This window comes from Crotalus tigris, unplaced genomic scaffold (genome assembly GCF_016545835.1).
Source record: "Crotalus tigris isolate CLP2741 ecotype Arizona unplaced genomic scaffold, ASM1654583v1 scf7180000023635.1308423, whole genome shotgun sequence".
In the NCBI taxonomy this organism is placed as follows: Eukaryota; Metazoa; Chordata; class Lepidosauria; order Squamata; family Viperidae; genus Crotalus; species Crotalus tigris.
In genome coordinates, this window is record NW_024100092.1 from 972,942 (window position 1) to 985,619 (window position 12,678).

The following is a 12,678-nucleotide window of genomic DNA, read 5'->3' on the forward strand; positions in this document are numbered from 1 at the left end:
TGTGATTACCTGATGATGCTCCTGTTTGCCTGACTATCTTATTTGCTGTACTGTAGATGTTAAATATATTTATTTATATAGAGTTACTATTTCTTGTCAACATCTATGACTTCATTTGGACATCTGCTGCGCAATTCCCTGACAATCACAAAGTGAGTTTCACTTATCTTAGGTTTCCATCTCATGGTTGTCCAGAGTTTTGCAATATGGACCTCTATTGGTGACCATCAGGTAAGCCTGCTTTATCCTGCAGAGCTTACAAATGATTACATGTTCAAGCCAGTTCTATACAATTCAGAAGTGGTTCCTACTATGCACTATGATCTACGATGTTTGGATTGCAAATTTGGATATGATTTGCTTCCTTTTATATATGTTGTAAGTCCTGTTGTAAAGATCTGGTATTGTAAATGCCTTAATTTGGTATATTCTGTGCAACTAACCAAGGAACTATTTAGAGCCTTTCATTGAAATAGTAGAAAGCCACTGTTTTATGCCTTTTAAGAAACTGTACAAGAGAAAGCAAAATAGTTACCGGTCTTTTCACATTTAGTGTAATTCGCTGTGTACAGCAGTTAACATTGTGTGCCTTGTGTTTACTTGGAGCCCTAGTGGGCATCCATCCTTGGCTTTTTCTGCTTTTTTCCTTGGTGCCCTCATAGCTTCATGTTCCTAATCAAAAAGGCTAACAACATCAAGGATTAATTTAATTTTTTCATTGGCTTATTCAGCACAAATAGTGTTTTGTTTAGACATCTCAACTGATCTCAGATGTTTCTCCTCTATTGGTGACCATCAGGAACATGTTGACTTCTTTCCTGATCATGGTCACTTTTCAAGTCAGCAGTCTTTAAGGTCATAATAGCAGTTTTTCAGAATCCTTATTTTTTATTTGATGTAATGAAGATTATACTTTCTCCCATAATGTGGAAGTATGGTATGAATGGTGTTAATGCTCTATCATTTATTTTTCAGTGACAGAAAAGGTGTTGTATCGACAACGAGGAAGAAAAAAAAATAAAAATCTATTTGAGGAATTAATTGTTGTTTTGGCCAATTGAAGAATTGTAAACAGTTGTATTTTTGAAAACTTTGGAGAGAAAAAATGCAGCTACTATTCAAGCCAGGTCTGCACCAGATTTCATTCTTACACAAAATGCGGGAGGACTATATAAATAGATAACATTTTGAGCTGCACAGCCTATCACATAACCATGTCTTTGCTTCTGACATGTTGGCATGTTAGCTATATATGATAAATAACAGAAGGCATGTAAATATATAAGTGTTCTTAGATTACAAAAAAGTGGGTTCTTATTTCCACAATGGTGCCAGCTTTTAAGAAAATAATTGATGGATTGCAGTGTACAATGTTTTTATTTAGGGATAGGTAAAATCAGATTTGTTGATTGGAAAATAGAAGATTCTGGTGAATGTTCCATTTCTCCCCATTCCGTGCCATTTTGGGGAGTTTTGGGCAGATCCAGAAGTAAATCCTCAGAACTGGAAGTGTCCTGAGGTTTTCTGGAGATGGTCTAGTCCTGAAACTACCCATTGAGTTCCAAATACTGTGACTGGGTGTCCTGAATAATTTTCTGTTTGGAAATTGCAAAGGAAATGTTTCATTCCCTAAATTATGAATTTTGTTCATCCCTATTGAAAATTATTGCCTTTGAGCACAATACTATAAAATCATATATCTGAATTCACAGTGCTTAATTGTCAGCTATGTATAAGATTGAGGACTTGGTATTCTTCAATCCACAGCACTATACAGCCCATTTTTATTGCTTTTTAATTAACACAAAGAAAAAAAAATAAAAGCACAAAACTAGTAGCAATAGTTATATATACATTGTCCAAGAGGAAAAAAGTACACAAAAAGTGAAAAAATGATGAAGAAAAAAGAAAATATAATGTGTCATTATAATAATAATAATTACAATTCTATATATACTAGTCTAATGCAAATATTTAAATATATATTTCTAAAGGTTTATACAACACTCTCTTTTAACCCACTGTATTATTATGAATAAGTCCCATATTTCATTATACTTGTCTATATAATTTCTATGTCTATGGGCAATCCACTCTTAAGTGGCAAGTGCAATCATGTCTTCAATCCACTAAATAAATGGAGCCATGAAGTCATCTTTTAATGCTATAGTATCAGTCTTTTAGCCATAATAAGGGCATAGAGCAGGGGCATCAAACTGGCGGCCTATGGGCTGGATGCATTACATGCAGGCCACGCCTGCTGCGGCTCTGCAAAGGGAAAAAAATTGCAATATGTCATGATATGTCATGTGATGTGATCGAGTAAGACACGCGTGGCATAGAGCATCCATTTACATTATCTGATTCTCAGATTTCATATACTAGTTGCATAATTCAAAAGAATATTATCCTCTTAAAATTTTAGCTTTTGTCACATACTCGTATTTATAAATCACAACTTTCTCCCCAAATTTGGTAAATATAGAACATTGTAAACATGTGTTTTAAAGAAACACCCTTATTATATCACCAGTAAAATGCTAATTTTAACAGTCCTTTTCTATACAAACAATGGAGTCTAATAAATTCTAAATATTATTTTTGTTGTTCAAATTGTAATTTGAAGCCCATTGGCACTCTTGCTAGAGAAGTTAAGATGTTCTCCTGTTGTGTAGACAATATAGAGACATTTTGGTCTAGCATTGAAGGCACCAGGCTAGAAAGTTGAATACCATGAGTTCTAGTCCCGCCTTAGGCATAAAAACCAGCTGGCCGACGTTGGGCCCGTCATTCTGTCTCAGCCTACTTCAACACAACGTTGTGGGGAAAATAGGAGGAGGCAGGTGTGTTAGATATGCCTTGAGTTATTTGTAACAATAATAAAGGCAGGATACAAATAAAGAAATAAATGAGTAAATAAACCTCTAATTCTTTATTCCACTCATTTCTTAAATCTGCTTATCGAACTGATTTATTGATAACAAATATATAAAAAAACTAATCAGTTTTTTTTTGTTTTGTGTTTTAATGGATTTAACAAAAGTTGTCCTAGTATCTCAGGTCTCTCAGAAGCTAAGAATGCTGCTTGACCAAACAACATTGTTAATAAATGTAATTATAAAAATGGCCATTAAGCTATATCTGATAGATTTATCTATTAACACAATCTATATTAAAAATTCATGTTCATCATCTTTTCAGGTGATCCAAATCAATATCCCTGTTTCCATCCAGTTTCTCCATATCACTATCTTTCTCACAATTTTTCAAGTTGTCAATTTGGCATGGGAAAAAGGGTCTACTTTTTTTTATTAGATTCCATAATTTTCTAACTAACACAATAGATACCAGAATTTAGAATATTTAGATCCTAACACTGTCCATACAAGGAAAGATGCTATATCAGTGGTTCTCAACCTTTCTAATGCCGCGACCCTATAATACAGTTCCCCATGTTGTGGTGACCCCCAACCACTTATACATCACTGGGTGCCAGGGGCGTGGCCAAAGAAAAGGGGAAAAAAATGGTGGACAGCCTTGTTTGGTGACCCCCGTGAAATGGTCGTTCGACCCCAAATGGGGTCCCGACCCACAGGTTGAGAACCACTGTGCTATATCTATACTTTCCAAAGTTGCCCAAATTGGAAAATTAACACCAATTATTATCAAGAAGTAAGCATGATGATATAACTCCAGATTCAGGAAACCAAATCCTCCCTCATTAATTGGTAATTGCATTTTCTATGAAGATATTTTCAAAACTGAACTCCAGAGAAATCTTCTAAACAAAGATTTACATTTTCTGAAAATATTTTCAAGATCTATAAACTGAAATTCCTTTCAGAATGCAGATCAATCTGTGAATAACACTCATTTTCGAAAGCATTTACTTTTTCCTCAGAGGGTGAAATTAAATGACTCACATCTATCAATATTTGAAGAAATCTCTATATTGCATTGATATTACAGGTTTCTATATCCTTTGTCATATAGACATCTAAATATTTAATAGATTCGTACAAATGTGAAATTGATACTCCTTCAATGGATGGGTAACTTATTCAAATCCAATTCTTTGGATAGAGTATCCTGCTATTTGCTAAAGGCTTCTATATTTTTCATCAATATTGGATAGTAATATGAAGTTTAAAAGCCTCATACTGGAGTTGTTGAGTGACAACTTCTGTTGTTACTTTGTTAGTATTATGTAAAAGTCATTTTGTGGAATGGATCTAGAAAACAAGGTGTTCCAAATCTAGTCTGTCCCGGTTCTCCATAGTTTTACTTCATAATGACTGAAAAATAAATTAGCACAGAACGTAAAGCCAAAGTGGCGATAGAATGGTTTCACAGATTGGTTCCTGAAAAATCAGTCCTGTTTAACTCCTTTTTGCAACAGATGTCCTAAACTATTAAACAGTGCTGAAAGAGAGCATGCTACCGAAAAGCCTTGTTTCAGCTTTAATAATAATATATAGAAAGCCACCCATGCATTTAATTTCATGTTCCATTTAAGATGAAAGGGATAGAATATGCCGGAGGGGATTTTAGGCAGGTGAATTATCTACATAATGATTTTTCAAGGGGATTTTAACAGTTGCAGATTGGTAAAAGTACAGTCTGCATATGTGAAATGTATCCATCTGTGGCTATCTAATGTAATTGATGCAAATGGGTGGTGGTGGTGTCAGACTCTTCGGATGCTGGTTTTGGCGTTGTGGAATCAATCTTGTGCTCTGTTTTCTCCAGAAAACCCAAATATAATAATTGATGTGTTACATTTATATGCCACTAACTTTTGAAATTTATTCAGGAAATTCTTATAAATATTTAAATAAATATTGCAGATTTTGAAAATTTGCCTACCAATATTGTTCAAGGTGTTTTGAATTTTATTTGCCATCTTTCATACATTACAACGTTATAAGGCCTTTGGCATTAAACTGTACTCTTTATTTAATGTTACATTTTTAAGGAAAATTTACACTTCTAATTAAAGGTAAAGGTTTCCCGTCTGGTCGTGTCCAACTCTAGGGGGCGCTGCTCATCTCCTTTTCCTAGCTGAGGAAGTTAGCATTGTTTAAAGACACTACCGTGGTCATGTAGCGAGCATGACTGTACGCTGAGGCAGACAGAACACTGTTATATTCCCACCAAAGTGGTACCTATTTATCTACTCTCATTTGCATGCTTTTGAACTGCTAGGTTGGCAGAGCTGGGGAAAGAACAGGAGCTCACCCCGTCATGAATTCTTGGGTCTCAAACTGCCAAGCTTCTGGTCTAATTAATCTGATTAATTAATACATATTTTGCATTGTGGCCATTAGATTGGAAGGTAGCTGTTCAGCTTGATGGGGGTTGCCAAAAAAGCTTTCCTATCATTCCTACTTTGATCTTACTGATATTTTTAGAATCATATTGAAAAGGATAATTATTATGAGTAGAAATAGTTACATTATGCCAGCAGAAATGTGGTAGCTAGGGGAAGGGGAGTGGGGAGCTATAAAATGTAGGACTGTCAATGGGAAAAAGAAAGTAGTGTGAATATTGAACTCAGCTCCTGATTATTTCATTGGGGTTGCCAGGCAGTTGTTGCCGTGCAATGGGGACTGCTGCTGCCTTCCTCCAGGATTCTTCCCAGTCTAACATTGCACGTTGGTAATTCCTTAGTAATCTCCCATCCAGTATTAACCAGGGTTGACTTGGTTAGCTTATCAACCCTTAAAAAACTGACTGTGTGTTGTCTCTTGCAGATAGGGTGATAATGAAATTATTATTGAAAATGTTATTTTGTTGTAGTTATTTTAAGTGTAAAGGAAATTGTTTATATTAAGAAGTCAAGATGGTGCACTTGGGGTGAAAAACTGTCAGGAAACAAAGACAGTGAACGGGAGATGCTCAATTTTATCAGTTTAGACTGACATACATTTCATGTACTGCTGAAGAAAGACTATACAGTACTTTTTTTTAGCTAGATAATCAAAGACAAAAAAAAAAAGCCAGTTTGATCTAGTGCTCTTTTATGACTCGCGGACTTCAACTCCCAGAATTCCTGAGCCAGCATGAAGTCCACGAGTCATAAAAGAGCCAAGATTACCTACCCCTGGTCTAGTGCTTAAGGCACCAGGCTAGGAACTAGAAGATTGTGAGTTCTGTCCTGCCTTAGCCATGAAAGCCAGCTGGGTGACTTTGGGCCAGTCTCTCTCTGTGAGCTGAACCCACCTCACAGGGTTGCTGTTGTGAGGAAAATAGGAAGAAGAAACTATTTTTGCCACCATGAGTTATTTGTAACTATAATAAAAGTTGGGAAAACAAACAAATAAATAAAAACTTTGCTTGATTTATGATTGATGGTACATGGTGGTTTAGAAGCTTGACATTTTGCCAAAACTAATTGTATTTTATGTGAATCACTAACTGATTTATGTTTGCCTTGCTATCTTAGGATGTACAAGTAGTCCTTGATTTATAACCAGTCGCTTGGTGACCAAAGTTATGACAGGACCCCCCCACCCCCCCAAAACTATTTATAACCTAATTTTGAAGTTATGATGACCATAACCCCTCATCACACAACCATATTTTGGTGTTTGGCAACCAGCTCACCTTTATAGCTCTTCACAATATCCCATGGTCACATGACGTGTGTGTGTGTGTGTGTGTGTGTTCTAGTTTCCTACCAAAAATACACTGTAAGCTTAATGGATGCACTTAATAGCTGTGACATTTGCTTAACAATTGTGGCCTTGTCTTAATTACCATCTGCTTAATAACTGTTGCAAAAAATGCTGAAAATTGAGGTCCATTCATGTGATGCCTCAGTTTAAAACTGCAACGACTTAGGATCGTAACTCTGGACTCAAATATAGTTGTAAGTTGAGGACCATCTGTAATGGCAAATTATGGTTTTCTTCAAAATAGGACCTTAAAGAGTCAGGAAGAAGGGACTATTTGTACTGTATTGTCAGAGTTTCACCCAAGTTTGACAATAAAATATTTCTGTAGCACTTGAACAGGAACTAGCAGGAAAGAATCAAGGAAATGGCTAGGAGAGATAAATTGCTTTTATTCTCGATGGCAAGAAGTTCTAATAGTGATCAGGCAATTTCAACATCAGGATGCCAAGTCTAAAATACAATATATAATTATATCAGAAACTATTTGAATGAAGTGAGATTAAACTGGTTTTTCTCTAGAGCAGTAGTCCAACTGTAAAACAAACAAAAGGTGATATAGTAAAGGTGGTATTTTATATCCTTAATGAGATTTGAAGGCTGTTTTCAACGTTTCATTTCTGGGATCATAGGAGTGTTATTCGCAAGTGGCAATGGCTAAGGTATTTGTTTAAACAGAGGCTGTTTAAGTAAAAATATTGACTCAATATGTGATAATCTGTTAATCTGTAAACAATATTTTATAAATCATAACTACTGAGTAACATGCTGAGCGACAATCATATTAATGTGAATCCAGCTAATGTGTAAATTGTCTCTACTGTATTCTGCTTGCATGCAGAAATTAGTTCATTTTATACTTTTGGAAGAAATCTTAGGTCTGTCTTGATGTAATAAAGAATATTTCATGGTGTCTGGGAAATCTTTGTGACACATTTCGTCTCCAATGACTGATTTATGCTCAACCCATTGTGCAATAATGAAAACTGCATAGAATCCCTTGATCAATAACTTTGTTCATAATTGTTGTATTTTCAAAAACCACAAGGTGTAATGTGAGCTGATTACTTCAACAAAAAATGCCATACATTCCTTCCCACAAATGCTAAAATATTTTACATTTGGTAATCGGCAAGCAATGTAATTGGAAAAAAAATAAAGTCCAGATAGATATATGTAAAGGTACTTAATTAAAATTTAATTTCACACAAAGAGGCTTTGATTTTGCTGACAGTGCTGATGGATTTGGTGGCTGTCTTGAAGTAAGGCTTGGCAAAAGAGGAATTGGCAAAGGTCCAATATAGTAAACAAAATTGTTATGGAGAGGTATTTGGTTTCTTGCAAGTTTGAATTGAAGTAAAATGCAATGAGATTCTAAAAATAGAATAGTTTCAAAGAAATTCCATGAAATGCATTTGAAATCACCCTTGCTGGTTTTTTCATCCACTATTTTGATAGAAAACTATATAAACGTAAGCAGTGCCCTTTTTTTTGTAAAAAAAAAAAAAAAAAGGTGCCGGAACTCACACATGTCATACAACCTGCCTTGCCTACCCTACAAGGTTCCATCCAAAAAAGGTGCTGGAACTCCATTCTGGGTGTTCTATGACAAAAAAAGCCCTGAGCGTAAGTCTCCTGGTGGCTTTCTTTTCTGTAATGTTACTCTTCAAATATTAGAATTGTGAGTTAGCAGATCACCCATATTGTTTTTACTTTCAGCGTGAACTAGTCTTTTTTTTTATTCATTCTGTTACCATAGTAGAATTTAGATAAAAACTGATTAATGACCTTTTTTTGCCTTGTGGCATCTAGAAGCTGCTGTTGGATGGATGCTTCTGCTGAATGCTGGAAGCTGGATTATCTTTTTGTATTAAGCAGTCCAGGCTTGATTGACCCTTGAATATAAAATAATCACCTTATTTCTGGACAACCTTGTGTTTCAGTAAATGCTAAAGCATGGGTATCAAACTTGATTGCGTCACGTGACCTATTGTGATGTATCACAATATTTTTTTGCCTTTGTGGAGCCGGGGTGGGCGTGGCCTACGCGTGATGCCAGTTTGACACCCCTGTGCTAAAGGATAAAGAAATCTACCTTTCCATTTCCTTTCATTTTATCTGGTTCTATTTTAGTTTTGGAAATTATTCCAATCTGTATTGAATACATTTCCATGACAAACCATCTGTATCGCCTTTTGCTAAAAATGTGAAACTTTCACAACAGGGCCATTATTCCTGGTTTTCTTCCCTTTGTATTTTAAGCATAGTTTAACAATACTTTTTTAAAATCAGATGCATAATATTTCATGGTATTTTATACTGTATTACAGTGGATTTTATTTTACTGTTAATGAATCATATTTTGTAAATGGAAATTTGTAACATATTCTTTTCTATCCCAAAGGTGTTTTTTCAAAAGGCAACTGGAATCTTTTTTTCCTTGAGGATGTTTCACTTCTCATCAAAGAAGCTTCTTCAGCTCTGAAGAATATTCTTTTCTAGAAAAATAATATCAAAAGCCTTTATATCGCTTTAAAAAAACAAAACTGGAGGTTTTATTTTTATTATTATTTTTATTATATTTTATTATATTGCACAACAGTGCAAATTATGTTATATTCTTACATTCCTTTTTTATATGGATTGACTTTTTCTTAATCTTTTGGGAAATATCATACATCTCCATTTTCTGGAATAGCTGATTTGGGCTATAATATTCAACACCCAAAATAGAACTTAACAAGTTGTACTTGAGAAAGAATTGGCTGTTTCGTCTTCTGTAACTGGCTGCATCCTCTTTTGATCTCTGCTTAGGAGAGGAGGAACTGCTGTACATTTGGGAATTAGATGAAAGCTGGAATAGGTTGCATCATCTGAACAGTAAAAAAAAGACCTATTCCATTTAATAATGTTGTTAAAGAAGTATACAATATCAAGATCGTTATTGATCTCTGGTTTCCATCTATATTGATTTTGTGCACTTTAAAGTCCCAATTGTGCATTGTACTCACTGGCAAGTCATTTCCTTTTATGAGCTCATGATTGTCAGGCTGAGTCATGGGGTTGCTTGTGTTCAACACCCTTTTAGCTAGGATGATCAGTAATGGTTGGTGAAAAAAAAAACCCCTATGCATTGCTGCTTAGCTTTGCTAGCAATGCTATTTTCAATAATACAAAAACTGTTTTAGAGTTGAAGTTGGGACTTACACAAATCTTAACTCTTTTTAAGGAATATCAGTAAAGCATTTCTATTTTCATCAGGATTATTTAAAAATGACTATTTTGACACAGGTGCAAAACTGCTGTGATTGCCTGGGTGACCTTAGTGATGCTGCTATTGTTAATAAGCCACAGCTGTTACCTCCTTCCAGCTGTTGACTCTCTTGGTTTCTTTACATTAGCAGCTATTTTCCAAAAGCTGTCAGTCAGGATGCAGTATCTCCTAGCACAGTGGTGGTGAACCTATGGCACGGGTGCCAGAGGTGGCACTCAGAGCCCTCTCTGTGGGCACATGCGCCGTTGCCTGAGTCCTAGGCCTTCAGCTGGGTTTTATAAAACCTTTTCGCTTTAGGCCTCCGCCGCCATGTGCAAAAAAAGAGAAAAGATTCAATCAGTCAATTTCAACTTCTTGTGGGAAAAAAAAAAGATCTTGCAAAGTTAGAATTGATTGATTGAACTTTTTAGTCCCACCCAGTCTGCCGTTACCACCGCAGCCATGCCCATGCAATGGGCCACACCCAACCAATTGGCCACACTCACCCAATTGGCCACGCCCACCCGGCACCCGACGATGCATAAGTGGGTTTTGGGTTGCAGTTTGGGCACTTGGTCTCTAAAAGGTTCGCCATCACTGTCCTAGCATGCTGCAACTCTTTAAAAGCTACCATAGTATCTGCTTGTTTGGGATTTCTCTCTGGAATGACAGCAGATGATAACTTTTAAAATTCCTGTCAGGTTGATTGAGGTTCAGCATTTAACTTGGTGAGATCTAGTTTTCCAGATTGACATAATAGCCTTAAGTAATGCACATAAGTGAGGCCTAATCAAAAAATAACTACATTGCTCAGACTAAATATTATTGAGACAGCACATGTGTAAAATTACACTTTTTGAGAGACAGTATACAAAGGCATTCCCTGGTTCTGTTAAGATACAGTCTTTGTAATAGGCTGATTGCTCGGTCTAATCAAACGTTCCTTGTATTGAAGCAGTGTGCTACCCTTGAAAAGTGTCTGGAAATGCAGTTGATGCAAATTCTGGCAGCTGAGCTGTTAACTTTTGCAAGATAGGAGGATCATATGATGCCTCTGCTGAAAGTTGGGCATTGATAACTGATTGCCTGTTGGGCAGAATTTAACCAGCTGGTATTGCCCTTTAAAGGCTGGGTGGCTTAGTGACCTTTAAAAGCTCTGTGGCTTAGGGCCTTTCTAATGGATTGCATCTCCTGCTTCCGACTTGTCCAGTTGTTAGGAGCTTCAGGGGAGGCTCTTTTGAATACGTCTCTACTTTCAGAAGCCTTGCCTTTGTATTGTTGTGGGCTTAGGCCTTCTCTGTTGATGTTCCCAGGCTATGGAATACATTTCTTGGGGAATTGTTTGGTTCTCACTCTCTCAGCATCTAGGAAATCTGAAAAAGATTAATCTGATTTGCGTAGTTAGATAAGTTTGTTAGATTATTTTAGTAATTTTAATACTTTCACCTATTTTTGATTTTTTACACAGAATTTTTTTCCAGTTTTTTTTTAGCTGTATTAAGTGCTTGACAGAGTAAGAATGCAGAGTACAAATAAATCAGTTTAAATAGCCCTGATATTCCAAGGAATGTCAAATGAGATAAGATACAAAGCACAGAAGAGTATCTTGTGGTAGAAGGAAATTATAATGTAACCTTAAGGAGAGAGGGTAAAATATACATGTATTAATAATTGCTTTCTAAAAGATTGGAAGCGGCTTCTTTACAATCTTTTCTTTTTCCATTTTCTTTCTGGACTGTTTTTGTTCATTTTCTGAGATTGGTACGCTTTTATTTTGTTAAAAATTTCCTTAGTAAAAATTATATGCATAAAAAAAAGATACAAATGCACCATATAGTGTTTTCCAACCAATTACGCTCCAGAGTGGAATGGGACAACTTGCCACAGCCAGCTTTCCGTGGTCAACTCACCACGGCCAATTTGCGGTAGGACAGCTTGCCACGGCCAACAACTTGCTGCAGGACAATTTAACAATTCTATTGTTTAAAATAATATTTTAATTTTTGCAATTCATGTTTCATTTTGTCCCTCCTTTTGCATCCTTTTTTTAATGATTCTATTCCACTGTTTATTTGATATTAGTGTAACTTTTGTCCCTCAACAAGTTGCCCTGCAGTGAGTTGGCTGTGCCGAGTTGGCCCACAGTGAATTGTCATAGACTTCTCCAGGAGTGTTAGGACTATAGCAGCTGGTTGACTTCCGTTCTGTAATCTGAAGGGCACCAAGTTGGGAAAGGTTAGTGTATAAACTAATCAACATACTGAAGAACAACTGTATATGAAAGTTTCTAAAAATGTCATTTAAATTGATTTCATATTTGAGCCTTGCAATAATTTATTAAGTAACTGTGCTAAACAACATTCAAAGAATTCAGGTAGATTAATACGATAGACAAGCATAGTTATTGGTTTGATCTTGTGTTAATATTTTATTGTAAGTGGCTCTGGAAATGAGAGAGAGAGAGAGAGAGATGAGGGTCAGTTAAGACGTATGGAAACATTCTTAATACGGCATTTTCTTAAAGATAATCAGTACACGTACAGTAAACAAATGTGAAAAACGTTCTGCTTTGCTAGTTTAACATAATTTAAAATGGGAGAACAGGCTTATAATTTTAACTATCTTTTCAAGGTAGTTGAATTTTTAAAAATTAACACTTTTTTGGTTATAGCTGCAGCATTAATATTAGCTATCAATATTTGAACTGCAGCCTGGAATGCTGTTTAAGGCTCACATAAGTTCACTTTGTGC

At 35.7% G+C, this 12,678-nt stretch overlaps 1 protein-coding gene across 36 annotated transcripts in view; it reads left to right on the forward strand.

The window, feature by feature from the left end:
- The window catches only part of DST (dystonin), a 314,302-nt gene that overhangs the window by 48,950 nt on the left and 252,674 nt on the right, over positions 1-12,678 (forward strand). Inside the window, exon 1 of one of the 36 annotated variants that reach the window (XM_039320296.1) lies at positions 1,091-1,127. The exons of the other annotated variants lie outside the window; for them this stretch is intronic. Coding sequence (XP_039176230.1) covers positions 1,106-1,127 — 22 coding nt within the window. The 5' untranslated portion in view covers positions 1,091-1,105. Of the gene's footprint in view, positions 1-1,090; positions 1,128-12,678 lie in introns of those variants that run through there. 36 annotated transcript variants of the gene reach the window in all.